General features: G+C 51.1%; 2 protein-coding genes across 10 annotated transcripts in view; one reads left to right on the plus strand and one right to left on the minus strand.

The window, feature by feature from the left end:
• The window catches only part of Pcnx2 (pecanex 2), a 205,321-nt gene extending 190,022 nt beyond the window's left edge, over positions 1–15,299 (plus strand). Inside the window, exons 30-35 of the mRNA XM_010622007.3 lie at positions 3,399–3,543; positions 3,953–4,183; positions 4,701–4,975; positions 5,986–6,140; positions 13,432–13,880; positions 15,145–15,299. Of these exons, the coding sequence (XP_010620309.1) occupies positions 3,399–3,543; positions 3,953–4,183; positions 4,701–4,975; positions 5,986–6,140; positions 13,432–13,880; positions 15,145–15,276 (1,387 nt within the window). The 3' untranslated portion in view covers positions 15,277–15,299. The remainder of the gene's footprint in view (positions 1–3,398; positions 3,544–3,952; positions 4,184–4,700; positions 4,976–5,985; positions 6,141–13,431; positions 13,881–15,144) is intronic.
• Positions 1–27,658, minus strand: part of Ntpcr (nucleoside-triphosphatase, cancer-related) — a 45,039-nt gene that overhangs the window by 449 nt on the left and 16,932 nt on the right. Inside the window, exons 4-5 of one of the 9 annotated variants that reach the window (XM_019207174.2) lie at positions 26,730–26,939; positions 15,809–15,979 (exon numbers count right to left, since the gene is read on the minus strand). In XM_019207174.2, the coding sequence (XP_019062719.2) occupies positions 15,827–15,979; positions 26,730–26,939 (363 nt within the window). In that variant the 3' untranslated portion in view covers positions 15,809–15,826. The other 8 variants (XM_019207178.2, XM_010621952.3, XM_019207175.2 and 5 more) reach the window with 8 other exon arrangements.

A 27,658-nucleotide genomic window follows, 5' to 3' on the forward strand; every position in this document is an offset into this window, starting at 1 on the left:
GAATTGGTGAAGTGGACTCCACAAAACAGGAAAATGAGAGGCCTCATTCTCCCTCTGCCTCACTTTTGGTCACTCAAAGGTGCTGATGGTCATCTGGACCTTTGTTTTGTTTGGGGAGTTGTTGTGGAAATGTGGCCAAAAGACGTAGAAGTGGCCATTATGCCAGTGAATGGAGGCTGGGGGGCCCAGAGAGGGACAGCGTGCACAGGGAGAGCTTGCTGTGGTGCCAACATGGGCTGCTGTCTGGGCCTCGGGTGGTGATGATCCAGGCGGCCATCAGTGTCCCCATTACTGATGAGTAAACTCAGAAAGCCCAGCCACACAGCACACATGACCGTCAGCCTGTGTTCTACAAGCATCACATCTGTGGTGGTGCACTGCGGCAGAAGCCTCTTTAGTATGCATTGTGCAGGCACATGGTACATGGGTCTGTTGGGAATTCAGTTGTTGTGGTAAAGATGTCCCTATGAGTCCTGCAGAAACTCTCCTGGCACCAGAGTTGTTTCCCCCCAAGTCCCAGTGTGATAGGGCCTGATCCTAGACAGTGACCTCAGACGTGAACTCACGCTCCAGCCCCTTCTTTCCCAGAGGAACAGAGCTCTGCAGCAGTGGCACAACTGACATTTGGGCTGCCAGGTTTTTGTGGGGGGCCTGACTTCTATATTATAGAAACATCCTGGGCTCTAACCACGGAGTACCAGGCACATCACATGCATCAGTTGTGACACCAAAAATATCACAGGCATTGCCAAATGCTCCCCAGGGTCCAAAATCACCACCGGTTGAGAACCACCATCAGAGAAGGTACAAGTGGTATCGAGGCTGAGCTGGTTGGTGATTGAGCCATTTGGGGCTCAGAGGTAAATGATCACCCGTTGGCTAGAACAGAGCTGTGAGAATTCCTCTGTGGATAACGAAAACTAAAAAGCAAGAATGTGGACACAGCTTCTGCTTCATGGACTAGCTCTACAATGTCTTTGCCATGAAACATGGATGGGGTCACTGGATGAGCCGGACTGCAGAAGCCAGCCTGGGTAGACTTGCAGCAACAGCACTGGGAGAGGCCGGTCCTGCAAGCAACCCTCAGCCCCCAGGCAGGGAACGTCTGTTTTCAGGAAGGTGGAGGGAACCGTGTTTCCACCAGTCACCCCACCTCACATCAGCCCAGGAAACAGAAAGAGAAGTCGGGATCTGTTCTGGATCAGTTACAGCCTAAGCAACACGTACCAGCTTTTTCAGCTTAAAAAAAAAAAAAGAAAGAAAGAAAGAAAAAGAAAAAAAATACACCATTGCTGTTTTGATTTTGTTACACTACTCAGCACACACATGGTTTGAGGCAGATCCATGCCAGGCAGGTCAGTGGCTTCACTCCCTCCTCCAGTGGGGCCACAGGGCGGCTGTTCAGTCCCTCTGAAGGCTGAGCTCTATTTACTCAGGCACCACTGTCTTCCAGCCTTGGAGGGGGGCTGTCTTCTCTCAGCTTCTCAGTAGAAAAGCTCCACTTCTCCGCTCACTCCGCCTTCCGCCTGCCCTACTCTTCATAGCCCTTTGCCTTCTTCTTCTGTCTCTCAAGGGACAAAAGGCAGGTAATGAAACACCTTTCTTTTAGGACCCCAGGATCTGTGAGGTGCTAGGGTTAATACCCACAACCTAATGGAATTCTAACCCTGGCTTTGGTTTATATGAAAACCATTTCATAGAACAGCATTAAGCACGAATGTGTCTGTTGTTCCTTCCAGAAGAAAAGGGACTGTGCAGTATGTAGTGTTGGGGGCCGTAGAAAGGAGGTGTGGCATCTTACTGAGCTCTTGGGAAGCTAAGTGTCCTCTGTGCCCAATAATCCCTTTGAGAGCTTCTCTGCAGTTGCTGCTGAGTCCACCACAGGCCAAGCTGCAACTTGTTGGTCTTCTCCTTTGTCTGTGGTGCTGCTTGGTGCTCTGAGCAGGTCCCTGGATCTTCCTTAGCACTGTCCCCATCCCCACATCTGGAGGAAGATTTTTTCTCTGACACATGTGTAAGGCCATTCTCAGCACACAGCATGGCATCGTGGATCCTGTCCTGAATATGTCCACCAACTCTTAGCACGTGGTCCTGTGGTTTAGTGCTCAGTCCTCTCTGATGACAGGAGCACCCTCAAATGTTTCAGCTGAATGCAGATGGCAGGCATCATTCATGTTTCAAGGCCTCTGTTCCCACATCAGCCTTCCTGCAAGCCCAGTTCTGCTGTCCTATGACTCCGCTGTCCTGGCTACAGCTCATGACCCAGGAAGCTTTGGTTCTGTTGAGAAAGGATCCTCTGGATCTTTCTCTCTCTGGAAGGCTCCCTGCTCCTCCAAGCCACAGCATTGCTAGCCCCACCTGACCAGCCCCTGGCTGCTCCTGTTTCCCACAGTCTGCTCTGGCACAAAGCCTCTGTATTTTTCTCAAGGGAGCTCCAGCAGGAAATTAACGATACTGATACATTTCATGGTGAAATGTTAAAACAGCAACCAGCAGAGCCATTTCCCTGATGTGCAGGTCTAAAGCACTGCACTGAATCCAAAGTCCTACTTGCTGAGCTGCCTTATTAAATCCTGGAGCAGCTGCCCTGGGCAGTTCCTTCCTCCACACTTGCCCTGCTCCCCCTATCACAGTCAGCCTGCTCAGGGAGCTGCTCCTTCTGCAAGAGAGCACAGCAATCCTCATCAGAATGCAGGATGGGTCACTTTTTCAAACCTATCCCCATGCTCACCCCATACTAAAGATGCTCCAGCCCCAAGCACTGCTCAGTGATGATGGGTAAGGCAGGGATGGCAGGAAGCAGGATCAGTCTGGAGACTGGAAACCAGCCAGCCCTGAAATCCTGAGCAATCTGTCATGTCCTCTCTACGCTGCCTCCTCTTACAGAAGTGCTGTAAGAATCTAAATGTCCGGTTTCCAATTTCATTTCATTTCGTTTTGTTTTCTCTCTCCGTGTTATGATACAATTCAGTTTTTATTACAAATAATACAACCCAGAAAACAAAGAGAAATACAGGTGTTGGGTGGTGGCACGGTTGGCACGGTCACCTCCTGAGACGTGGAGGCCAGCAGTAGTCTTGGGAAAGATGAGCCTGCTGTCTTCAACACACTTTGAACAAACACATTTAATCTGTCCCAAAATGAGCCTTGAATTTTGCCCTCGGAAATCATTTTGGTGTCTCCTAAAGTGACCAGAGATGGCCGCATGCTCCAACATTAACACTGGTCATGGACCCTAAACCTGGCTGGAAAGCCAGGCATTTGGTGCTCTAGCTTGGGTTCTTTCCTGCTGAATCAGGCTAAAACTATTAAGATGACCCTTACATTGGAAGATTCACGCCCTGGCCAAATGGCGGGCTGCCTTCGTGCATACAGTGTGATAAGCCCATGTCTTGCAGCCTGGACTCCTTCCTCCATGGCCTCCACGCACTGTTCAAAGGTGACTTCAGGATCACAGCACAGGACGAGTGGGTGTTTGCCGACATGGACCTGCTGCATAAAGTTGTTGCTCCCGCCATCAGGATGTCCCTGAAACTGCACCAGGTAAAAACCCCACTTCGTGACAATGTCTCAGCCTGAAACTTCAGGGAAAAAATAGCCTTGGGAATTACCGTCCCCTTTCTCTGCACAGCACTGGGAATCACTTTGGTTAATACCCACTGAGGCCATTGGAAAGTCTCGACATTGGCCAATAGCAGTTTGCCCTCAGGAGCTGCTCAGAAGTCCATTGGCTAGAGATCATGGCATTTCAGAGTGCCCAACCAGTGTCTAAGTCATAGGGACATAGCCACAAAGCTCTTTCCTGGGCATGCTCTACTGTGCGGGCTGTTAGAGGAGACACATGCCCTGCACCCTGCTCAGGATTCAGAGAATGAATGGGGAGGGGGAAAGACTGGAGATGATGTGGTCTTGGAGTAACCATCTCTGCACTTGCCCACGTGACTTCCCCTAGGATCAGTTCACATGCCCTGATGAATACGAAGACCCTGCAGTCCTCTATGGGGCCATCCAGTCCTTTGAGCAGAAAGTGGTGATCTGCCATGAGGCCGACCCAGCCTGGCGGGGTGCTGTGCTGTCCAACAGGGAGGAGCTGCTGACCCTGCGCCATGTGGTGGACGAGGGCACTGATGAGTACAAGGTCATCATGCTTCACAGGGGCTTCTTGAGCTTCAAAGTGATCAAGGTATGGCCATGGCCCTAACCCCATTCCCGGCCCAAGGCCCTGGCTGGGGACTACCCAGGAAGAAATAGAAGGTGGTTGGCACCAATGTGCATGTCTCTGGGCCAATAGCCTCAGGTCAAAAGGTCAGCCCAAAGAAGCAGTAGCCAGAACCGGAAACCAGCCAGGAGCCTGGGTACCACCGTCCCCAGCAGGGTCAGCTCTACCTTGTACACCAAGGGCGTGGACTGAACATCTCAGCAGACACAGTTGTGAATGAGGGCCAGGATCTGACTGCTTTTTCTGCTTTTCCATTGAGGAGCCTTGTTCCCTACACTGCTTTTTTCATATAGCTTTGAGCCAAAAGGCTTAAACAAAATCTTTCCATTTCCAGTTTTCACATAAAAATGGCATCATCTAAGTTTTGTAGGATTGACTAACAAGAACCTTTGGCTCAGTGCACAGTCACACATGTGGGATCCCAGAGTCCCCCTCGCTGGTTGGTCAATAACAGGCCACGTGTTTCTCCCCGTGCTTGCAGGTGAACAAAGAGTGCGTGCGAGGACTCTGGGCTGGGCAGCAGCAGGAGCTCATCTTCCTCCGCAACCGCAACCCAGAGCGTGGCAGCATTCAGAACAATAAGCAGGTCCTGCGGAACCTGATCAACTCCTCCTGTGACCAGCCCCTGGGCTACCCCATGTATGTCTCTCCACTAACCACATCCTACCTGGGGACCCACCGGCAGCTGAGGAATGTCTGGGGCGGGCCTGTCACACTGGACAGGCTGAGGACGTGGTTCCGAGCCAGGTGGATGAGGTAGGAGTGTGCCACAAAGGCTTGCACCTGCATGCCATGGGTTGGGCATGCAACGCTCGTGCAATCTGTGTTGGTTACTTTTCTGTCATTGCTGAGATAAAATATCTGACACTCCAAGTTAAAGTGGGGAAAGGTTTATTTAGCTCAGTTTGTAGAGGCTTCAGTCCATAATAGGCTGGCCCCAAGGCAGGGTGGCTTGCAAAGGGGCATCACAGAGAACAGTTCATGGAGCCCACAAGGTAGCAAAAGCAACAAGGGATGTTAATAGAGTCTTTCTGCCCCTTTTATCATATCCAGGCTACTTAGGGTGGGCAGCACTCCAGTGCCCTTGATCCCAGCACTGCACCATGAATCCATCCCAGTGTCACACACTCTAGATCCAGCCTCCTCTGAAAAACCCCACCTATGACTTTATGAGGCTTTGGGGGGACATCTAGACATAAGCTACACTGCCTGTCAGCATTGTGTCATTGAATGCAACCACGTCCAAGTGGCATCTAACTGGTCGTTTGTCCAACAAGTGGGCTCTGAGCGCATTAAGGACAATTTACAGAGTCACCTCCTAGGCCTCTCAGACTGAGACCTACCTGAACTTGTGCTAGGTCTCTCATCATGGCTGTGCACCTGACCAGGTATCAAGGCCACGAGTTCTCCTGGGGCTTTTCCACCTGGTGTGTCTGTTCACTTATTAGACACCAGGGCTTAAGAAACAAGCACCCACTCCCCACGTGCACCCAGGGTACTGCTCACCTGGAGAGCACGGTCGTCTGTCCAACTCAGACACAGCTGTGAGGGACTCAGGGTCAGTCCCCTGATGCATAGCAGCAAAAATGCATTCTGCAAATCATGAGGTGATTTCTTCACTGTGCAAGCATCAGTAAGTAAGCACAACTTACAAAGACCATGACAACTGCATAATCCCTGGGTGACCTAGTCTTGGGGACCTTATGTTGGCTGTGACGTTGTGGCACAGTGAGTGGCCGAGCCCTGGAAGCTGTCTCCTCTCACAGCATGCGCAAGGACTGCAACACTGGGCAGAGGAGTGGAGGCGCCACTGAGGACCTGGATGGGGGTGGGGCCCCGAGTGGGGACAGCAGCACAGAGCAGCCCCAGAAAGGTTGCACCCAGCCCTGGGCCTCCCCGCGTGAAGGTGCTCAGAGGACAGGTGAGTGCTGCAGCGCAGGGCCTCGGCCCCCACATTGGGTAAGTCGTCGTTCTCATGCCAAGAGCTCTTCCTCCAGTAAGAGTCGTCCCTGGACAATGGCTGTCCAAATGAACTGACCCTGTAGAGCTCTGCTCAAGAAAATCCTCCGCCCCTGTGAGGTCTGGCTTTGATCATCTGTCTGTCAGTCTGTCCATCATCTTGGGCAGCCATTCATCCATCCCCTCCCATGTCTTTCCTGGTTATCCCTTGTGTCCTCTGCCTGCCTCCTCCTGCACAGACAGGCCACTGAACCTGCTGCTCTCCCTGGTCCTCGCCCCTTCACCGCCAGCAGCATTCCAGAGGGTAAGGAAAGGGGGATGGAAGGTCGCCTCTGACAGTAGCACCAGAGGTGGCTGGGTCCAAATCAGGCTGAGTCTAAAGTTAAAAATCCTGTTTAAATGACCTCCGAATAGGAAAGTCAAGCTGAGCCAGATGGACAGGGTTCTAACATCCACTGGTGTTGCTGTGTAGATGGGAGGGGTGCTGGCAGCCAGAAGATCCCGGGGTGTTTGCAGAGGACATGGCCTGGGGACCAGGGAGACAGATGCTTTCTTCTGATTCTTTGGCTTTGCTCTCTGAAGCCTGTTAGTGGTTTCATTGTTTGGCCTCAATTCTACCTCCTCATCTTTCAGAAACATTTACTAAACACCTCTGTACATGCCTTCCTGTGAGCCCTGTACCAGATGAGCCTGGAAAGGAGTGCCCAGGTAAAGCAGAGGGTGGAGGTACAGTGATAGGACTGTATAAACATGGGCAGGACGGATGGACGGATTCGGGTGATAGATGCATATCATAGATACATGTACTAAGTGTGATAGGTAGAATATGGATAGATGATAGGAACCAAAAGAAAGATATAGGTGACAGATGATAGGTAGATAGAGGTGATGGATAGATGATAGAGAAGTGGAGATGGATGACAGGTGAAGATAGATGGATAGTTAGATAGATGGGACAGATAAACGAGATTTAAGTATAGCTTGAGATAAGAGAGTCAGAGATGATACCCAAAGTTGATAGATTCACAGGTAAAGGTGAGAGATCATAGATGTGATATACAGAGGATTGACAGACATGGAGATAGATGGTAATAGATGATTAATGAACAGTAGACAACAGGTGCACAGATAGGTGACAGGGACACAGATGAATAACAGGAGAGGTAGACAACAGGTAAATGATACATAGATAGATGACTGACAGAAGACAGAAGAGTGGATAAGTAGATGGGTAGATGGGCGGAGGAGCCAACATCAAACATTTAAAAAAGAAACAGACCCTTCCCTCTTCCACCTGCTGTCTGCCCTGAGCCCAATTCCTCATCCCAAGGCCACCATGCTGCACCTGGTTCTCGCCTGAAAGGATCTTATTCCTTCCGTAACATTTGTTGTCGCAGGAGAAACAAATCTCGGGGTTGAGTAGGTAACTTTCCAGATGGGTAGTGCAAGATGGTCCTGGGGCGAGGAGCCTGAGCCTCTGCCTCCCTTCAGGGAACCAGTCAGCCTGGCAAGCCAGGGTCTGCAGTGTGGTGAGAGGGAAGGTGGGTGGACTGCTTCCTCTGAGAGCAGAGAAGGCTGCAGTTGCCCACCTGGAGAAGCCTGGCACCCTTTGCCCAGAGCCAGCCATGGCGGTGGGCCTTTTGGGCTCACCGTAGCCCTCTGAGCCCTTTGGGGCAGCTGTCAGGGCAGGACCTTCAAAAGCCTTAAACCAGCTGTTATTACTGATTATTAGTACTGCTCCTCCAAGGCTCCTGGCCTTGGCCCACTGGCCCCACTGCAGCTTTTGTCTGCCCCAGTCCTGAGACTGTGTGTTGGCCGGGGGTTAGGAAGCCTTCTTGCCCTGTGAACCCACGTGCGGTGACTGTTTTCAGTTCTGGCCTTGCTCTGTGGGGCCAGCACACTGAGGGCCGTGTGTGCGCAGGTTCCCCCAAGCCTACAGGACTCTGGACACCAAGACCATTCTCTGTCCTCTCCTTGCAGCGGGAGGAACCGAGCACAGGGAAGGTGAGTCACTGCCTAAGGTACTCAGCTAATAGCAGCTGATAGAGGATTTGCACCAGACACCATCCTAATCTCCATGTGCTGCTGTGGCCGTGGCCCTGGCCCTGGATGCTGCCACCCTGTCCCAGCCCTGAGAACCCTGAATGCCTGGCACATGCTCACTTCTAGCACTACATCTGTGCCTCTGGTACTGTCCCTGCTGCCACAGCTTTGTCCTATCCCCTGGCTGGCAAGGGCCCCACTTACTAGGGATCTTCCTTGTGGCGCCACAAGCAGGCAGAGCCAATGCTCTGGTCCTTCTGAGGCAGCCAGCCAGGGATCCCTTTCCTCACTGTAGGCAGGAAAGGGCAGGAAAGGAACAGATGTGGGATGTCCTGCCTGCCTGGAGTAGCCGGGGGCACCCCCACCCGGCTCAGGGAATGGCCATGCCTAAGGAAGAAGCCACTGTAGCCAGGCAGACTACCCTGGGCAGGTGCCCAGTGGAGGGTGAGAGAGCTGCAGAGATAGGGTGAATCGCTATGGCTGTGCCCTCCTGGCCTGTAAGACAGGAAGACCTGTTCAGCTTCACTCTCCCTGGCCTCAGGGCAGCTCTGACAACTCACAGGGTCATAATCTCCCCTTCACACAGGTGATTTTATCTTCACTTCCCCCCCCATGCTGTCTTGTGTTGAATGACATCTGTTACTCAGAATACACCTGGGTAAGTGACAAGTCCCACAGCCCAAATGGCTTAAATAACAGAAGCTTCTTGACCCATAGTCTGGACGGTGAAAGTCCAAAGTCAAGAGGTAGTTACCCCTGTCCCAAGTATCTCCCTGGTTTCTGAATTGTTGGCTGACTTTGTATTCCAAGGTTGTGGAAGCAGCAGCCTGACCTCCTCCTTCACCCTCACACAGCATTGTTCTCCCTACATGCAAATCTGTGTCCAAATGACCCCTCTCTAAACGTACACTGGTCGTGTTGGACTAGAGCTCCACCCTACCCCCGTCTTAACAGCTACATCACATCAAGGACTGATACCAGATGATGAAACCTCTTGACCCAGATATGGTAGACAGGAGACTGGGCCGAATACCGTAAACACGAACACTCCTAAAGGGCAAAGCTTTATGGACAGGGGTACAGGGAGGAGTGGGTTCAGCCCAGTTGAGGCCTTGACTGAAGGGAGTCAGCAATCGGTCAAGAGAGCGACCAAGCTGTTACCAAAACAAAGAGAACAGCAGGCTTTCATTAGTGTGCCAGGGTGGACTAAAGTCCACTCATTCCCACTGGCCAAAACACAGGGCATGGTTCCAAAACACACTTTACCCTGTGATGGACTTCGACACTGGGTGGTCACGGTCAGCTGGTCCTAGAGGCTGTTGAATTTTCATGTAGCGGGAGCCATCAACCTACAGAGAACATCCTAGCCTTGTGAGTGTGGGACTAGGCTCTAGAGTGGTGCTGAGGAACTTCAGGACGTGGACTTTAGTGGCACAAACCCGTTTCCACAGTTTCCTGTCCCCGTGGGTGCTGCTCAGGCAAGGCTGGTCCTGAGCTCAGCTGATGTTGGGTGACTGGATGGGTGGACAGACCTCCTCTAGCTTTGGCTGCTTATACCATAGTTTCCCACCTGGCAGGCAGCAGGCCTTAGAGCTCAGAGTTCCTTGGGGGGCTTCCAGCCATCAGAGTCTGTCATAGCTAGAAGTGCCGATCCTGGTAGCTTTCCTGAGGTCACTATTTTGTCCTGCGTACCCAAATTCCCTGCCAGAGTCCCACCAAGGACTGAGCATCTGGCGAAGCTTGGTGATAAGGCTCTGGCCGCACTGACCCTGGGAAGGGAGGGGCCAAAGGCTCCCTCCCTGCAGGCCCTTCCCACCCAGCACACCCAGGCTGTCTCCAGAAGGCCCATAGAGCAGGTGTGCCTGGCAAGGCAGCCACCTCTCTAGACCATAAAACCAACTGGGTTCCAGTCCCAGTGTGGGCACTTAGGGGTTTCCAGGTGCAGGGGCAGAGTTTCTCCACCTGAGGTTCTGTCTTGAGGCCTTATGTGCAGGTAGCCCCTGGGGTCCCAAGAAGAACAAGCCCTGAGACAAGGCCACCATGGGGGGGGGGCACCTGGCATCCCTGAGTGCCTGGGACACTTCAAGGAAGCCATCTGCCTGCCATTCCCGGCAGACCATCACCTCCAAAGGGAAACCTCATTGCTATGGAGACAGTGGGACTTTATTTCAGCCATGGGCTTCTCTGGCTTCTGCCCTCCAGTTGCCCTTCTCCAGAGCTCCCTGCCCATCTAAATTGGGCCATGCAGCTTCCAGAGAGGAAGCCAGTGTGGGCACAGGGATTGTGTTCCATTAGGGAGATATTTCTGAGCCACCTCTCAATGCCTGACCTGGAGCAGTGGAGGACTCACCGTTGTCACTGTGGCCTCCCTGCAGGTGACATGCACGGGTCTCAGCTGCTAGGGCCAAGTGCTTTTTAATCTTCCCAAATGGTTCTAACTGCCAAGGTTTGGAAGTCCTGAATCCACCACAAACTCTGAGGAGGTCTCCTGGATCCCAGCAGGGTTTTTGTGCCAGGTTGCTCTGTCCTGTAATCTATTATTGGGGTCATTTATGCTGAGTGTGAGGTAACAGAAACAATGCAGGAGTCTTTTGCTTCAAAAGGTCAAGGCAAATGGCAGAGTAGACCTTGTATTGGTCTTGCCACAGTATGCCAAGTGCCATAAGAAGCAGGCCTGGAGCCTCACAGGCTGGGACCTGCCTCTGTGGGACGGGCAGGATGGATGGCAGTGAGGGAGCAATTCTGAAGGATGCATTAGAGCCGGTTTTACAGGGTCTCGTTCCTCTCACAAAGACTGAGGCTTGCCTGTACCTAAGGACCCAACTGCCCTTCCTTACTCCAGCCTCTGCCACCAACAGGTGTCCTCTCCCCAGGCCACTATGCTGGGTGTCTCTGCGCAGTACTCCAGGCCCCACTGCCAAGCACACGTGCAAACCTCACTGGGGCTGACCAGCCACCACCCTTCTGCTAGGGAGTAGAATGTGTCACAGCTGGAGGAGGGTGGGCATGCGCAAGGCCTGTGACCTACTTCCCAGGAGCACTGGGAAAACCACCAGTCTAATTCCCCACAGGAGAGGAAGGCTGGGTCCTTGGATTGTCCAGAATCTGCACTACGGCCTCTCAGATAACGATCAGAGATGAAGGATAATGCCCAGAGGAGAGTAATTCACACTGTATTTCCACTCAGTGTTCCCTAGAAACTCATAATTTGATAATGCAGTAATTGGCAAAATAAGTTAAGCTGTAAAATAATGATCCTGGGTGGCACAAATGGTTTTAGTGTGGCCTGCTTACATGGTGCTGTTTCATTTGCAAAATTAAATTTAAAAAAAGAGCAAAAGAGCCAAAAGAACTCAGAAGCAGTGAAACGGGGAGGGTCCTGGCCTTGCACATTACTCTATTTGCTACCCGTGGTGGCTTTGTCCCTTTGTTCCTAGAGGTAGTGGGGTGGCCTGTGGAGCACTGATCAGCCTCTCAGTGTAAATCACAAACAGATGCTTGGCCTTGTTTTAACTACTCGGAAAAAACTAACCCTGAGTAAACTACTCTGAATAAACTAACAAACCATGATCACTGCTCTGAACTCTTAATTTGTCAGTCTTTTTCCTCCTGTTTTTTTTTTTTTTTTTCTTCTGCAAGGGAAACATTCCACCGTGTGAGCAGGGACTTTGTGGCACTGAGGGCTGAGCAAGACCCTTGAAGGAGGAAAGGCCCCTGGAGGTGCAGGCTGGGAGACCCTGGACATTCCATAGTCGTCTGTTCCCTGAGAAGTTCTCTCATGATGTGTCACTTTCTGGCGGACATGCACAAATACTCAGAATCATCACTTGCAGGATTAACAATGGCATCTGGGGTGGGGTAGAACAAGATACAATGTGTCTGGCACGTTCTCCTCCACACCCAACTGTCCAGGCCGTGAGGCATCCGTGCAGCTGCACTTCACCAGCTACGCCCAGAATAGAAGTAGAGCTTAGGGGGGCCATGGATTTAGCTGTGGTGCCACCACCTGCCTCGCAAGTGCAAGGTCCTGAGTTCAATTCCCAGTACCAAAAGAAAAAAAAAGTAGAGCTTAGGGATTCTTGATGCTTAAGTGAGCAGTGCAGTGTCCCGGTGAGCTTTGTCTTCTAGCTGCTCCCTCTGTGAAGCTGTGTCCTGAGGGTGCCAGAAGAGCCTAAGCAGAGGCCCACTTTGAGCTCCTCCAGAGGCATGGACAGAACCACATCTCTGGGGCAGTCCAATCCTGTCAAACATGGCCTTTCTAGACGGGAGTCAGCAAGGGCGGGGACCCGCAGAGGCCTCACGGAAGGACAGTTGGCCAAGGGAGCTGGGCCACACCAGGCAAGACTGCTTCAACTGAGGGCTGGGCTTGGTGGTGACATGGATGTCACCCAAGACTATGACCTCAAGAGGAAACTTCTATAGAACATGTGGTCCAAACCATCCTCTCTCCCTTTTCAAGGCAACTAAAAATGATTGAACTCCGCATGTTTTCCTTTATTACCATTTATCAGATAAGCACAGGATCCAAAGTCCTGGGATAAGAAGAAATCCAGAATTGTTCTACATGGTCAAGTAGTTGCTGGTACCATCCGGGTTAAGGTGGTTGCCTGGCTGCAGCTCCCACCCACCACACATTCAGCCTGCTGGGACCTGGGCTGGCAGGCTCGTGGGAATACAGCCAGGTCACACACTGGCCTCCCAGCCCTCATCCTAACCTTGAGTTCCTTGTCTTAATCTCTGTGGGTTCCTGGGACCCAGGCTGAGCAGGTACCCAAGACACCACACAGACACCAGCATTCTCAGCGACTTGCTGCAGTCATGGGCTGTGCGTTCCTCAGATTTAAATGGGGTCTTCTTTTATAATTGGCACATATTTATGGGGCACTGGGTGGTAATTTAATGTTGGGATTACAGGCATGCACCATCACACCTGCTTGTAATAATTTTTTTAACATTCACTGTATATTTGATCATACCTCAACATTTGTTCAGAGAGCTCTCAGACTTTTTCATCTCATTATTAGAAATATATCACGAAGTTTTGACTGTAGTCACCCTGCTGTGTCGCAAGACCCCAGGGCCAGCCCTCCTATCTCATGTTTGGCCCCTGTCCTCTGACCCTCTGAAGAAACGAGCCTCCATGTCCACAGTGGCAGCTCTTGTCCCCGCAGGACATGGATAACCAGGTGCTGCTGTGTTTCCCTTTGCAGGCCACAGGAAGGGCAGGAGCCAGTCTGGCCAGGCGCCCTCAGCACTCAGCCAGAGGCCACCTACACTGAGCTCATCGGGCCCCATTGTGGAGAGCCGCCAGGCCTTCCTGCAGACATCCACATCGGTCCATGAGCTGGCCCCAAGGCCCTCAGGTAGCCGGCTCTCCCTACATACGTCGGCCACGTCTCTGCACTCCCAGCCACCCCCCGTCACGACCACAGGCCACCTAAGTGTCCGAGAGCGTGCCGAGGCACTCATCCGGTCCAGTCTGGGCTCCTCCACCAGCTCTACCCTCAGCTTCCTCTTCGGTAAGAGGAGCTTTTCCAGTGCTCTCGTCATTTCTGGACTGTCGGCAGCAGAGGGGGGCAACACCAGTGACACACAGTCATCCAGCAGCGTCAACATCGTGATGGGCCCCTCAGCCCGAGCTGCGGGCCACACCACATGGGTAAGGCTGCTTGGGCTGGGGGATGCGGGGCAGGGCTTAGCCCTAGGCCTGGCCTCCTGGATCCTACCCAGTCCTTCCAGAATCCCGCCCCTACCCCAGCCCCTCCAGGACATGCAGGTAACTAGAAAGAAAGCTGCTCACTGTGCTGGGGCAAACCTGCACACAAGGCCCTCTGGACATCTCGGGGTGGCTAAGGTGCAGGTGTTAGCAGAAGTGAGAACATCCCTTTGTCAGCCCTGGAAGCCCAGTTACTTCCTTCTTGTTTGCATCACTCTGGCTGACAGGCAAGGACAGCCATCAGCACTGGAGTTCAGTGACCACGGATTCCATCCAACAGACTTTTAGAGCTGTCTAACACATTCAGGTGTTTAGATTTGAGGAGAGTTTTAAGGACTTCAACTGGGGGGCTGTTACTTGTCCAGAATGCCACTCACTGATGTTAGATGAACACTTGAGTCTCATAAGAAAGTAAACATGAACAGTGAAGACCCAGCAGCCTGCTACATAAAGTGGTAGGGAGGGAAAACTAATGTTAATTTTAAAATGCAGTCAGATTTGGAGACTTCCAGGCTGGTTCCCAAAGTTACAGGCATGAAGGTCACCGCGGCATGGCCTCTGGTCTGGTGCAGTTACTTGGGGAGTGGGGCCCAACCCTGGTACCCTCATGTTACCTTCCTCTCTTCCATGGTGTCCTCTCATGGACAATGTCCCGAGAACCCTGAGCTACAGCAGTGGCGTGCTGGTGACTGTAGTTGACTTAGCTGAGTGTAGCTATACAACCATACATATAAGTTCTGTTTTACATTTCCTCAATAAAAGGGCACCAAGTACCCTTCACCCACCCCTAATCCGTATTTCAGCCCCAGTCTGTGGTGGTGTTTCTGGGACCCTGGAAAATTCTCCTTCCCTGACTTTAACAAGGGTAATGACCTCGTGGGACCACGGTCACCCAGAATGCCAAGGCTTTGGTGCCACCACCGGTCTCAAAACCGTTGGGGCTCCGTTTGAGGGCCGGCCACACACACATGGCCTCTCCGGGGCCATTTGTATCACGTACCCCAGACCTCACGGAGAAGGCCCCTCCCCCACTCAGAGGCCCCATCCTAACCGCGGAGGCCACCCTGTCAGTCTTGTCATCTGACGGGAGGGCCTACCCTCCAGGTCGCTGCCACCGCAGCCCGAGGGTCCCCTGGCAGGCGGGGGGATTAGAAGGTCCAGGCAGCGAACATGCTGACTGTGGCTGCCGCTTCCTGTTCCCTGAAAGCACTTCTCCGAGCCGTGTGACCCCACCGAAGCTGCAGCAGAGAACCGAAGGGTGACGTGCAGAAGGGCGAGCCAAGAGGACATGGGCCTGGATGACACCGCGTCCCAGCAGAGCGCTTCCGACGAGCAGTAGTGGAAAGGGAGCGGCGCCGGCAGGGAAAGGCTCTCTCCACCCACCTTCCCTCTTCTCCCTATTCCCTATTCCCGACACAATACGCGAGCCGCTCCTCACCCAAGGGGGCTCTTCCACCGGGAAATGGGAGCAGTTCAGATACAGTACCAATGTTTACTCAGGTTCTTAAAAAGTCTCACGTGACGGGGGACAGAGACACCACACTTCTTCCCCCCAGGCCCTGCACAAAGAGTTTGACGGTTCAAACAAAAGCCATCTAATATCTGAAAACGAGTACAGCAGGTACAGCCCACGAGTAACTCCTTGCTGCCCTGGTGAGAACAAGACCACTGTGTGCCGGTAACTGGCACTTTGTCCACTGCTGTTACCAGGAGGGACAGGAGGGCGGGCTGTGTGTCCAAGTCCAGCCCCCGTATAAGGAATCTCACTGTTCGTAGCACATGTGCGGCTGAAGGAGCAGGCAGCAGCACCTCCCTCTCAGAACTCTGGCAATGCATGTAGTCCCGTCTTCCGTGCTCTGTGAGGAGCCAGCATAAATCAGGATGGGAGTTCAGAAATGGGGCCCATGGCCAGACACCCTGGGCCACGCAGTATTCCACGTCCCAGTGATTCTGGGCCACCAGTAACCTCCGCTCCCCCAGGCATGTGTGCTAATCTTCCAAGCTGAGCAGCCCTGCTGTGCCACAAGCACACTTGCAGACACCTTTGTTTTGGGAATAAAATGTTTATACAGTTATTGCTGTGTTTGTCTGGTGGTGCAATTGTTTCATTTCTAAAAACATGTCCGTGACTAAAATGCACTAAAATATATCCATTCCTAAAAGCGAGATTGGTACTTGGGCAAATCCTGAGACAACTTTTCCCATCTTCAAACTCCCACTGGGGAGGGAAAACCTGGATTTTTTGCTGATAGGAGGAAGAACAGGAGTCCTGAACGGCCCGCATAACGGATTTTACACTGGCAGTCACTGTGGGACCGTCCCTTGGAAAGACAATAGCTAGAAAGAAATACTCAATTTAGAACAGTCACAAAATGTCTTCAAAGCATCTAGGATTTGGAAGTTGGAGTGGGGGACAAAGAGGGAGGACACATATAGCAGAAAACCTCTTAGCACTGGAAGTAGGTGGTAATGCTTTTAATTTTTTTATAAGATAAGAATTAGCAATTAACAGCAAATAGGAGGGTTTTCTAATTGAGAGACAAGATACCATCACAGGATAATCCCTAGAGACAGACTTCATTTCTGGTTCGTTCTCAGCTATTGGTCTAATAAGATGAAGATGTTACCTGCCACAGCTTCAGGCCCTAGCTCCCCACCACCTAGCCTGGCCCTTGGGACTAAAAGACGGCCCCGAGTCATGTGCAGTCCCACACTGGGTGTGCCCTTGAGTTCAACATGCAAGAGGCATGCGACTGGCAGTGGTCAGAGTAGAGCACAGCTGACCACTCCTCAGGCATCCAGAAGAAAGCACACCCAGGGACCCCACCCCAAGATGAACCTCAAGGGGGACAGGGATGGCTGTGCGCCCACCCTTCACCCACACACAGGCTCACAAGCTGCTTCTCTCCCTGTGCAGCCTCATATCCATGTGTGCACAGAGGTGCACACACTTGCACCCACCAGACAAGGATGAGTTGCTCGGGGCTCCTCTCAGCCAGTTGGCCCCTGGCAGTGATGCAGCCTCAGCTTTGATAACGTGCGATTCATGAACCTGTGGCCCTGGTCCCTGAGGCAGTCAGCTTCGTGGCTGCCACCATGTAGCTGAAATTATTTCTACCTTTGGACACCGAACAAAACAGTTTCTCCTTTAAAGATAACATACAACTGTAGCGTTTGGGTGTTCTATAATTCATTTGGTTAACTTGGCACTGAGGCTGCATGAAAGCATCTGTGTCTGGCAAGTATTTCTGTTAATCGCTGGGTGCTCCAGCATCTCGTGACCTGTAAAACGTACAGCACACCACCTGCTTACTTGGCCTCCTCTACTCTTTGTTCCAAGCCTTGTGTTATGCAACATCTGCCACGGGCATGCAGAGGTGTGATCTTACAGGTACAGTCTTTCACAAACACTGAGCTGGACAGGAAGATGCGTGCAGCTGCTGGGTGATGTGAGGGCTGAGAGCAGGAGCGACTGGACTTGGACTTCCTGGGAGCCCCTCTTTGTCAGGCAGGATGGTCAAGAGGGATGGTACTTAAGTTAGAAGGCTTGTCTCTGTCTATCTGCAGAGGCCCATTCTTACAGAGGTAAGAACAAAGAAAATGACTTGTTAAAGTGCTGTGTGAACTAACTGGTACTAAAGTCTGCTAAGAAGCAGGAGGAAAGAACAGTTTAGCAAGTCATTCTCCAAACAAGTTCTGCTTTATCCTACTCGACCTAGCTGAAATTCTTCATAGGGCAACGTTCATGCCAATTTTGCATTTTTCAAAGTGAAGTTCCCTTAAATCAGAACTCATCCCGCTCTGCCAGATATCATGAAAGCCTCCTGCACCTGCCCTCTGTCCTTGCTTCCTGACCATTCTCTGTGACACTGTGATACCATAATCACTGAAGGACTCACCAGTTTCTTGCAACTAAAATGTCAGTCTGGGGACAGTGGACAGAGAGGCTAAGGGAGGAGGTGCCAGGAGTAGTAAAAGACCCTGGGCCTTAGAGTCTCTGAGATTTGGGGTTCCAGATCTCCATCTGCCACAGATAATGCCAACCAGCTTTAGCCACAAACCCCCAGTTTTCCTTCTAATTTAAGAGAAAATCGAAGTTCACTAAACAGTCATGCTGGAACACTGAGTGCAAAGCAACAAGAGGCAGAGGGAGAGTGTGTATCCCTCTGGGTTCTGGAGGACAGAGACTCTGAGGTGCCAGGCAGGGCTCTAGTGCTGGGTCCCACCTCAGCCGGGCAGTCATACCGGGCTGCTGCTGGGCCTGCTTGGTCCCTGTTCTCTTATGGCTCAGTGGGCTCCGGACAATGCCATGCTGCTTGCACAAGTTTTTGGCTGGGGTCAGGTACTAGGTGTGGCAGTGGCCATCCTGGCCTGCTCAGTGCCCCTCCCATTCCAGTGGCTGCTGCAGTCACAGCTGGCTTGCAGATGTCCTGAGCTCAGCCTATGGCGTCTGTGAACAGCCCACCCAGGCAGGGACAGTGAGGACATGCCTGTACCCTCCTCCCTGGTCAGTGGCCCTAATCTAGCAGGCCTCTGTGTTGTGGCTCTCAAAAGCTTGCCGAGTCCAGGTCAGGATTCAAAAGCTCCCCAGATCAAACTGCAACAATGTGAACATCTGTTCAGGCTGTGGGCAGTGTTCAGATAGGGGCGCCTCACACACCGTCACAGGCACCTGCAGTCACACCTGCTTAATTTGTCCAGGTACAGAGGGGACACACTGAATTCACACCAGTGCAGCTAACACTGCCTGATAAAATTTCATGGGTACTCGTAGATCTTTACTGAAAGTGACCTAAAATCCCTGCGCTTCCCACTTCTCCAGGATTACAGCCACGTGGACAGCAGTCTTCAGCTTCACGAGTTTCCTATTTTTCCTGCAGTCCCTGATATGGGCTGTAGCAGCCCCCGAGACTGAGCACTCTCACAGGGATGGGCAGAGCAGCTGAGGACACTGCCTGCTGCAGTGCCACACCACCTTCTGTCGATGACAGTCATTATCTCTCTTTTGTAAAAGGCTAACTAGGTCCAGGAAGGTTCCAAATGCACCCAAGTTAACCCAACCTAGCAGGGCTCAGGTGTGAACCCCAGACTTTCACCCTCGTCCTTATCCTAGGTCCTCCTGAATATCAGATGGTATCAATGTCCTAAAGACTGTGTCCATACTATCAGATTTATTTCTGTATTTATTAGGCAATACACAAAGAAATAAACAAGAAGTGGAGGAGAGAAGCTACAATGGTTTTCTTTCGAAATAATAATTTTTAAAAATGAACTAACTGTTCCTCACTTTGAGCAGTACAAGACCAAAGCTGCACCTGGAGAGCATTCAGTCTTCACGACACACTAAGCCGATTAGAGAGAAGGTTTCTCTCTTCTCCCAGACACATTTGTATACATCAGCGGGGGCTCATTCCATCTGAACTCTGAACCCATTACTCACCTTATAACTAAATCACATGCCCGGCTGAAAGAGTAAATAAGCATAAAGCTCTAAGCACAAATTAGCCCCAGTGAGTTGTTAATCATGCACAGCCAACCAGTATTAAGGCTAACTTGATCTTTCAAACGTTTTATGGAAAGCAGTTGTCAAGCTTTCTCTGGTAAAGCCCACAAGGTCCATAAAGCTGGAGGCTCCAGACCTCACTCTGCAGACAGGGAGGGAGGGAGGCATCAGAAGCCACGCTTGACCCAGGAGTCCCCGGGGGCAGCATTGCAGGGCCTCAGCCCAGCTCACGCCCTGCTGCTCTGCACACACATCACAATGTCTGGCAGAAGGTGGTTTCTGTTTTCCTTCGTGACCTGGGGGAAGAAGCAAGAGAGCTGGCTTCAGAATTCCTTCCACCTGGCACAAGAAATCTAAAAGAAGAGCCTGGAAGGCTGGGAGAGGCAGTGGAAGCCCAGATCTTCAGGCTTCTCTAAGACAGCACAGAACCAAGTCCCACCGTCAGCTTCTGCAGGGACAGCTCGGCCACAGACAGTGGCTCTGAGTGCTGATGGTGGCCAGCCTGGGGAGAGTCTGAGCTGTGAGGTGTGGACAGAGATGGAGAGGCAGGAGGGACCTGCAACCCTGCAGCTCAAATGAGAAGAAGGAAACACGGAGAGAAGCAAGGAGGACCACGGGCTGTGGACCCAAGGGAGCAGCGGGCGACAGTGAGCTGCTCAGCGTCCAGTGAGGCTCCAAAAGGCTGGGGCAGTCCGCTCCCCACTCCCCACCGACAATCTCAGTGCTGCAAGGTCCTTGCTAGGCCAACTACTCCTTTAAAAGCAACAGGGAAGCTGAGGCGGGCGAAGTGACAGCCGCATGGTGCAGACCGGAATTGCCTCCCGACCCACGGTGTGTCCTCTGTAATTAATGCCCGTACAAAAACACATGAAGGTAATGACAAGTTATTCCCGCTTTTCCTTGTGGTGATGGATATATCTTATTTTACCTACCCATTTCCCCACTGGTGGACATCTGGAGTATTCCATAATGCCCTTACGAACACACATCCAAGTTTCTCTGTGGACGTGTTTTTCAGTGCTGTGGGCTAAATACCTAGGAGTGGAACTGCTTTATGGCAACTCCCATTACCTTTTTGAGGAACTGCTGGGCTGTTTTCCAGGGACTACATTGCTCGCGTTCCCACCAATGGCGTGTGATGATTGATCCTGTTTCTCCACATCCTCGCCAACACCCATCATTTTCCACTTCTGCCATGTACTTTTTACAGCCACCTCAGTGGGTGTGAAGTGTCTCACTGTGATGTGCCGCGCACGCCTTCATGTGCTCTCCCAACACTTGTGTGTCTTCTTGGGAGCAATGTCTATGCAGACCCCAGGCCTGTTGTTTACTTTTTTTATTTTACTGTTGAGTTTTTTGAGTTCTTTACATATGCTAGGACACAAGGCCCTCTCCGATGTACGATCTGCAAATACTTTCCTTCCGCGAGCTCTTTTCCACCTGCCTTAGTCATTTTCTCAAATGAGACAGCATACAAAGAGAGGTTTAATTTGGCTCATGTTTCAGTCCATCGTCAATCAATGGACTACAAGGCAGGATGGAACGGCACAGGGGCACAACAGGGGAAAAGCGGCTCATGGCATGGTGGCTGGAGAGCAGAGTCAACAGAGAAGCCGGGAAGGGAGATCTACCTTTCTGGGTCCCCCCACCTCTCTCCCGCTGTAACCTGACCACCTCTTTTGACCACAACCCCCTCCTAACAGCAAGTCAGCTGCAATGCCCCATAATCCAGTCACTTTCAAAAGCACCACCTAGGAGCACATGTGGCTCTTGGGGGACTTCTAGATGTAAATCACAACAACTTACTTCCTAGGATCCTTTGAAGCACACAAGTTTTAATTTTTAAAAGAATCTAACATTTCTATTTTTTTTGGTTACTTTTGTGTTGAGTATTGGATTAAATAAAGCTTTGCCTACTGCTGCTCACAAAGACTCCTGTATTTTCTGCTGAGAGTTTTACAGCTGTGGCTTGTATATTTAGATCTATAATCCACTTTGAGTTAATTTTTATGCATGGTATGAAGGGCCCAACTTCATACTTTTGTGTACAGATATGCAGTAGCATCAATACTACATGCTGAAAACTAATTTTTTTCCCTATTCAATTATGTAGGCCTCCTTGTAGAAAATCCAATCCACTGATCACAAATCTGAGGCTCCACTTCTGGACGCCCACTCCCACTGTATTCCAATGGTCTAAACATCTACCCTTATGCCAAATCTACCCTGTCTCAATCTATATTTTATAGTAAAATTTTAAATTGAGAATGGCAGGCTCTAGCATCCATTCTTTTTCCATATCATTTTGGCTGGACCTCTTTTATGTCCACGTGCTTGATTTCCACAAAAGAAACTCTGATGACTTCAGATCTAGATGTTGCAGACAACCCCAGCTCCGAAACTGCAGAAGAAAGGAGCACAGGGCCAGTATTATACTTTTGGCAAAATGGAAAGAGTTTAGGTCCTGCTTGAGGTGGGTAAAAAAAGAAAATACATAGCAGAAAGATATGTCTGAAAACTTCTGAACCAGAGAGGAGTTGGGACTACTTCCTACTCTTCTGATGGCCTTGCAATCCAAAAGGGAAAACTGGAGAATCAAAATCACTTTATGGAAAAAGCAAGTTGAAACGGCTCTGAATTCATATTCTCGTAATAGATTCTGATTATATAATATTTTTATGAAGTAGAAAAATGAAATAAGTTCTAAGCAACTAAGCTATGGCCATGTACCAGAATCACCCTGCCAGTGAAGGCAGCAGTAAAGCAGATCACATTGGTGCTCACTTTGGAGTTGGCTGCGTGACAGTCTGGATCCCAGCTCTTCCCCAACTAATTAAGGGACCTTGAACGGATTTCCCAGCCTCTCTGCACTTCCACTGTCTCGTGTATAAAATGGAGGTGCTACTGCCTATCTCCTGAGGCTAATGCACCTGCATCTCTGAGCCCAGAGCCAGCCCGGAGTGCTCAAAGACTGAGCCACCTGGAGCTCCACCGAGATGTTCCTCAGCCCCAGGGCTCTCTCACGGCTCCACACAGAGCATCTCCAGCTTCCAGTACAGGAAGTGTTACCCCAGAAATCAAAAGAAACTGGCTTTCTAAATGGCACTCAGAAGACCACACTCACGTATTTTACTTTTGTAAGAAGTAACCAAAAGGAATAAAAATTGTTTTCATGCTATTAATTAGAAAACTATAATATCGATCCACAAAAGTCTTTGTCATTTGCCTCTATATTATTAATATAATAATAAACTTTTTTCATAGTCTCAATCAAATACCAGTGGTGACATTTGGAGAGCAATAAGCCCCAGAGGACATGACATAAAACTATGAGCAAACTTCTGTGAGAGCAATCTCTCCTTTAGAAAGGTCACGGTCATTACCCAAACACAGCAGGCATTTCCAAGTGTTGGTCTGGAAGACTTGGGAGTCAGAATACAGGAAGGACCTGGCACCATACCTGTGCCCTGCAGAGCAGTAGAGCACCTGGGCTAGCCAGGGTGGGGAAACACACTTGCGATATGACCAACGAGGAGGAGGAGGGAAGGAGGGAGAGGAAAGGAGAGCGCAGCTGAGCTGCACACACAACTGCACTGCACCAGTTCATGTGAACCTCGATAGGAGGCAGGAAAGAAGCCTGCCAGCAGCCTGGAAGAACAGATGGCACCCGCACACTGCCGCCAGAAACACACGTACCACATCCCAGCACTGGCTGAATCCGTCACAAGGCCACCAGCTTCAAAAAGACCTAGAGCTGTTCAAAACCCTGCTGATGTTATGGCCTTGACGAGGAGGCAGCAGGATATAAATCAGTGCCTTCTCTCGGGGAGAAGTCAAATCTGAAGGGACACGATGGGCAAGTTCACTCAGAGTTGTGGAACCCAATCTGCAAAAGACAGTAGGTCACCTCCCCAGCATGTGCCCTGGCTGCTCCCTCTGCGCCTTCGGGCCTGCGTTCAGTGTGCATTCTCTGAGGGGCCTCTCCGGGTGACAACCGGCTGGCCTTGGTCTCCTCCCCGCAGGTCAACTTGCCAGCACCTGCCCCGTGCCTGGTTCCCTCCCCACCCCCCATGGGCAGAGGAGTGTGGCGCACAGGGCTCTCTGGGGCTTCCTGACAGGTGAAACTGTCTAGAGAGACTCAGTGGTGCTTTGCTAGGGAACAGAAAGAGCAGCGACTCTCCAGGGGATCCTCACTTCCTTCTGAGGAGCCTTCCTTCTTTCTGTTCATCTATCTTAACACATCACATAACACTACCGTTTCTGCCTCAACTGTTAAACCTAATTTTAAATGTTCAAGAAGTACAGCGCGCACGCACAGCTTTCCTCTCTGCACGGCCCCTCCCCTCCCAGTGCCCAGAGCCCTCTCTCGCGCCTTCTGATGGGAGAGCTTCCCGTAGCCATCCCTAAGGGAGGCCTAACGGCACCCGAGCTCTTCGTCTCATCTTCACTCCCGAGGGTCGTTCCACTGGGCGCGGAGTCCTTCCAACACACTGGATGAACGCCCCTGGGGGCGATGAACCGGTCGCCGGTTGCTGTGGCTTTGCAAACGCTGCCTTCCATTTTCATGAGGTCACCTATGTCGTGTCTTCACACAGGTTCCTGAGGGTTTATCCTGCTGGGAGTCGTGCACCCTCTTAAATCTGTAGCTTTGTCTTCTAAAGACAGGAAAATTTTAGACACTATTTGCTACCACTTGCTTTTCTATTCTGTCTGCTCTTTATTGGGTAATTTCTGTTGTTTTACCTTCAAGCTCACTGAGCGTTTCTTCTGTCACCTACAGTCTGCTGGTGAATCCAATGAGTGTCTTCTTTTTTTTATTTTTTATTTTTTGGTACCGGGGATTGAACTCGGGTCATTGTATTGAGTGTCTTTTTAAATTGGCTATTTTACCAATCTAAAATTGTCATTTGCTTCCTCTATATTCTAGACCTTTGCTGAAATTTTCAGTATGTTTGTGACTGATTACTGAAGGTTTCTGTGAAACCTTTTTAGTATTAGGCATTTTTGTGAGGTCCTGCAATCCCAACATCTTGTCTTCTCCCTGTTTGGAATATGTGCTGCCGAAGCGAGCACTCTGCTCGCTGTTATGTATGCTGTCTCCTCATTCAGGGTGAGATGTTCCGGCTGTTGTAGGACAAGTGACTTTCAATGTGTCTATGGTGCCACTCCTTGGCCTGAGGCTCTGCCAGCCTGCCCACTCTCCACCCCTCAGGTCTTCTATGTCCGTTCTACATACTGCCTGTCCACAGCAGCTGGCTGCAGTCAGTGGAGAGAGAGAAGTGGTCAGTTGTATCTTGTGTAAAACCAGAATGTTCCCAGGGGTTTTTATGAAAAGCAGATCTCAGCTCACAGACACTAGGAGGAAGATGTCCCCACAGTGCTCCTGGGGTTGGGGGTTCCTCCCACAGCAGGAGCTCAGTCCCACCTTCACGGGACCCATGCTCCGCCAACCCCTGTCACAGAGCTCATCGCCTGCCATTATAAGGATGAGGTTCCACACTAGAAGCAGCAGCACAGAATAGCAGGGCACAGTGCCCCGCTCTCAAGGATTAACTCAGAGCCAACTCCTTCCTTTACAGTCGCTAGGAGCAATGATTACCATGTCTGGAGAACACCTTCTGTATCACAGAAGGAAACGTGGTATTTCTTAAGACATAACAGTTATTTCTGGACATAAATGTCAACTCCCTTCAACCTGCTGTAGGTCACTGTGACAGGATGTGACCGCAGAGAGAGACAATCCCTGGAGCCTAATGCTGGCCAGTTTCCTGGCCTGGGAGCCACGTGACTGAAAATGCATTTTCTCTTTTTGCGTTTCACTACTCACTGCCTCTATCTCCAGACGCTCTATATTATGACCAAAACCCAGCGTAAGGCCCTGGAGAGAAGGCCACCAGGATACGAGTCTTAAGGCTCTGAGATCTGCACTCCAATGTCTCCTCCCTCGACTGCCTTTGCCTAACTGTCCCTCCACGCCTGCCCCGAGCACCACACTGCCTGGCTACTTTTCTTTGCCTTTATCAGGATCTGAAACAACTTACTTCACCTGCTTATGGTTCTGGCACCCTGCTCCTCCCCTAGAACGTAAGCTATGCGACAGAAGGACTTGTTCACCCAGGTTCAGAGGGATGCCTGGAGCATGGCAGTGCTCAAGCAGTGACTACCAAATCATGAGCAACAGAAGAAGAGGCGACAGACACATTTTTCCAAGTTTGGCTGGTCTAGCCCTAAAGCTGCTCACTGCCAACCCCAGAAAACTGTGTGGCCACATGTGGATGTCCCACGAGGGCCAGAGGGCCGGGCTGGTAGGCCATCAGTGATGTAGGGTACCCAGTCCATACTCTCCCAGCTACAAGGACCTCGCCGACCTTGCTCCTGGCACATATGGGGCTCTGCATACCTCAGGGGCCACAGTCCTGCCCCCAGGCAGCTCAGTTCCAGGGTCAGGGTCAGGCCTACAAGTGTGCACATCTCACTGGCTCAGGAGACCCTATACGGGCACCCAGCAGCCCTCACCATGAGTGACAAGACACCAAAGCTATGCTGCTAAATACTGCTGCCCGCCTGTGGCTACTGTGGCTGAGAAATTGTTTTAAATCCTATTTAAATGTAACTGGCTTAAACATAAGCAGCCACAGGTGGCTGGTGGCTGCTGCACTGGGCAAAGAAGCCAGTATTTCCATCTTCCCAGGTTATTCGGACAGACAGTGCATCTCATTGAGCCAGGTCTCTTCTCCCCATAAGCAAGAGTGGGTCAGTTTAAAGGGAAACCATTTGGCCAGGTGTGGCGGGACATGCCTGTGATCCCTGAACTTTGGGAGGCTAAGGCAGGAGGACTGCAAGTCCAACTTAGAAACTTCAGTGAGAATCTCACTCAAAATAAAAAAAACACACACACACAAAAGGGCTGGTGATATATCTCAGTGTGAAGGCCTGGGTTCAATCGCCAGTATCATAAAAGAGAAAGAGGGAGAGAGAAAGAGACACAGAGGACTCTCTCCACAAAACCACATTTGTTTGTGTCTGAATCCCAACTGTGGATCTGAGATCAACTGCTTAGGCAATTCTGGAACTAGATGGGTCCAGTGCCCAGCAGTGTTGGGGAGAGGATGTGGGAGAAGACCCTCAGTGCTTCCCACAATCTGTTCTGTCATCGAGGAGAGGTATGAACTAAGTTCTGGGAAAGTCAGCTCATCGCGCTTGGGCTCCAGCACCTGGAGATGCGAGGCAGAGCTGGATGTGCACATCTGCAACTTCGCGCAGACCGAAGGGGAGGCCGGCTTACTCACACTGAACACCTTCACGTCGGGCCTGCTCCTGATCTCCTCCACGAGGGCCAGGGGTTTCCCTTTGGGGACTGGGATTGTTCCAAGGACCACAGTGCCTGGCGAGGACAGTGTCTGGCGGACAGCGAGGATGAAGGGCTGGCTGAAGAGCTCCATCTTCCCGATCTCGTCGATGACACACACTCTCTGCCCTGGGCCGCCGCTGGAACCTGCCTAGGAGGGGAAAGACAGTCACGGGGACACCAAAGCCGCGCTGATCACAGGCCCAGGGTTTCACCTCAATCATCCACCAGCTAACGGTGCGGCAGGCGGGTGGGCTCTCCCTGGAGGACAGGAGACTGTCCTCAGCAGTGCACAAACCAGATGCCTGCAGACTCATAACATTCAACTCCCTGGACCCCTGAGCTTGTCTCAAAAGTTATATTTCCTTAGAATGGATCTTACAGTAACTGCCTTTGGATTTATGCATGCCCATAAAATATGACTTTTTTAAATTTTTAAAGTTTTATTTATTTGGTACTGGGGATCGAACTCAGGACCTTGCACTTGCGAGGCAGTGGAACCACTGAGCTAAATCCCTGGCCCTCACCCAGAAAATAAATGGCACCCAAATACCTCAGGTTTAAAAGAAATGAGATAGTAAGGCTGGGAACCCTTCCATATACACATATATGCAAAAATGCATACGTGTAGTTTGGAACTGTAAGGATTCCCTTGCTACCTACCGGAGACATAGGCAAATCCCTGTACATTCCATACTCTGATCTATGAGGCTTGTGGGAAGAACTGAAAATTAAAAGGAGTCTTAGTGAAAGAAAGGGGACAGTGGTACACACCTGTAATCCCAGCACTCTGGGAGGCTGGTGCAGGAAGACAGCAACTTGGGAGTCCTACCTGGGAAACTTACTGAGACACTGTCTCAATTAATTTAA

Source organism: Fukomys damarensis, unplaced genomic scaffold (assembly GCF_012274545.1).
Source record: "Fukomys damarensis isolate Sample0158 unplaced genomic scaffold, DMR_v1.0_HiC HiC_scaffold_10, whole genome shotgun sequence".
Taxonomy (NCBI): Eukaryota; Metazoa; Chordata; class Mammalia; order Rodentia; family Bathyergidae; genus Fukomys; species Fukomys damarensis.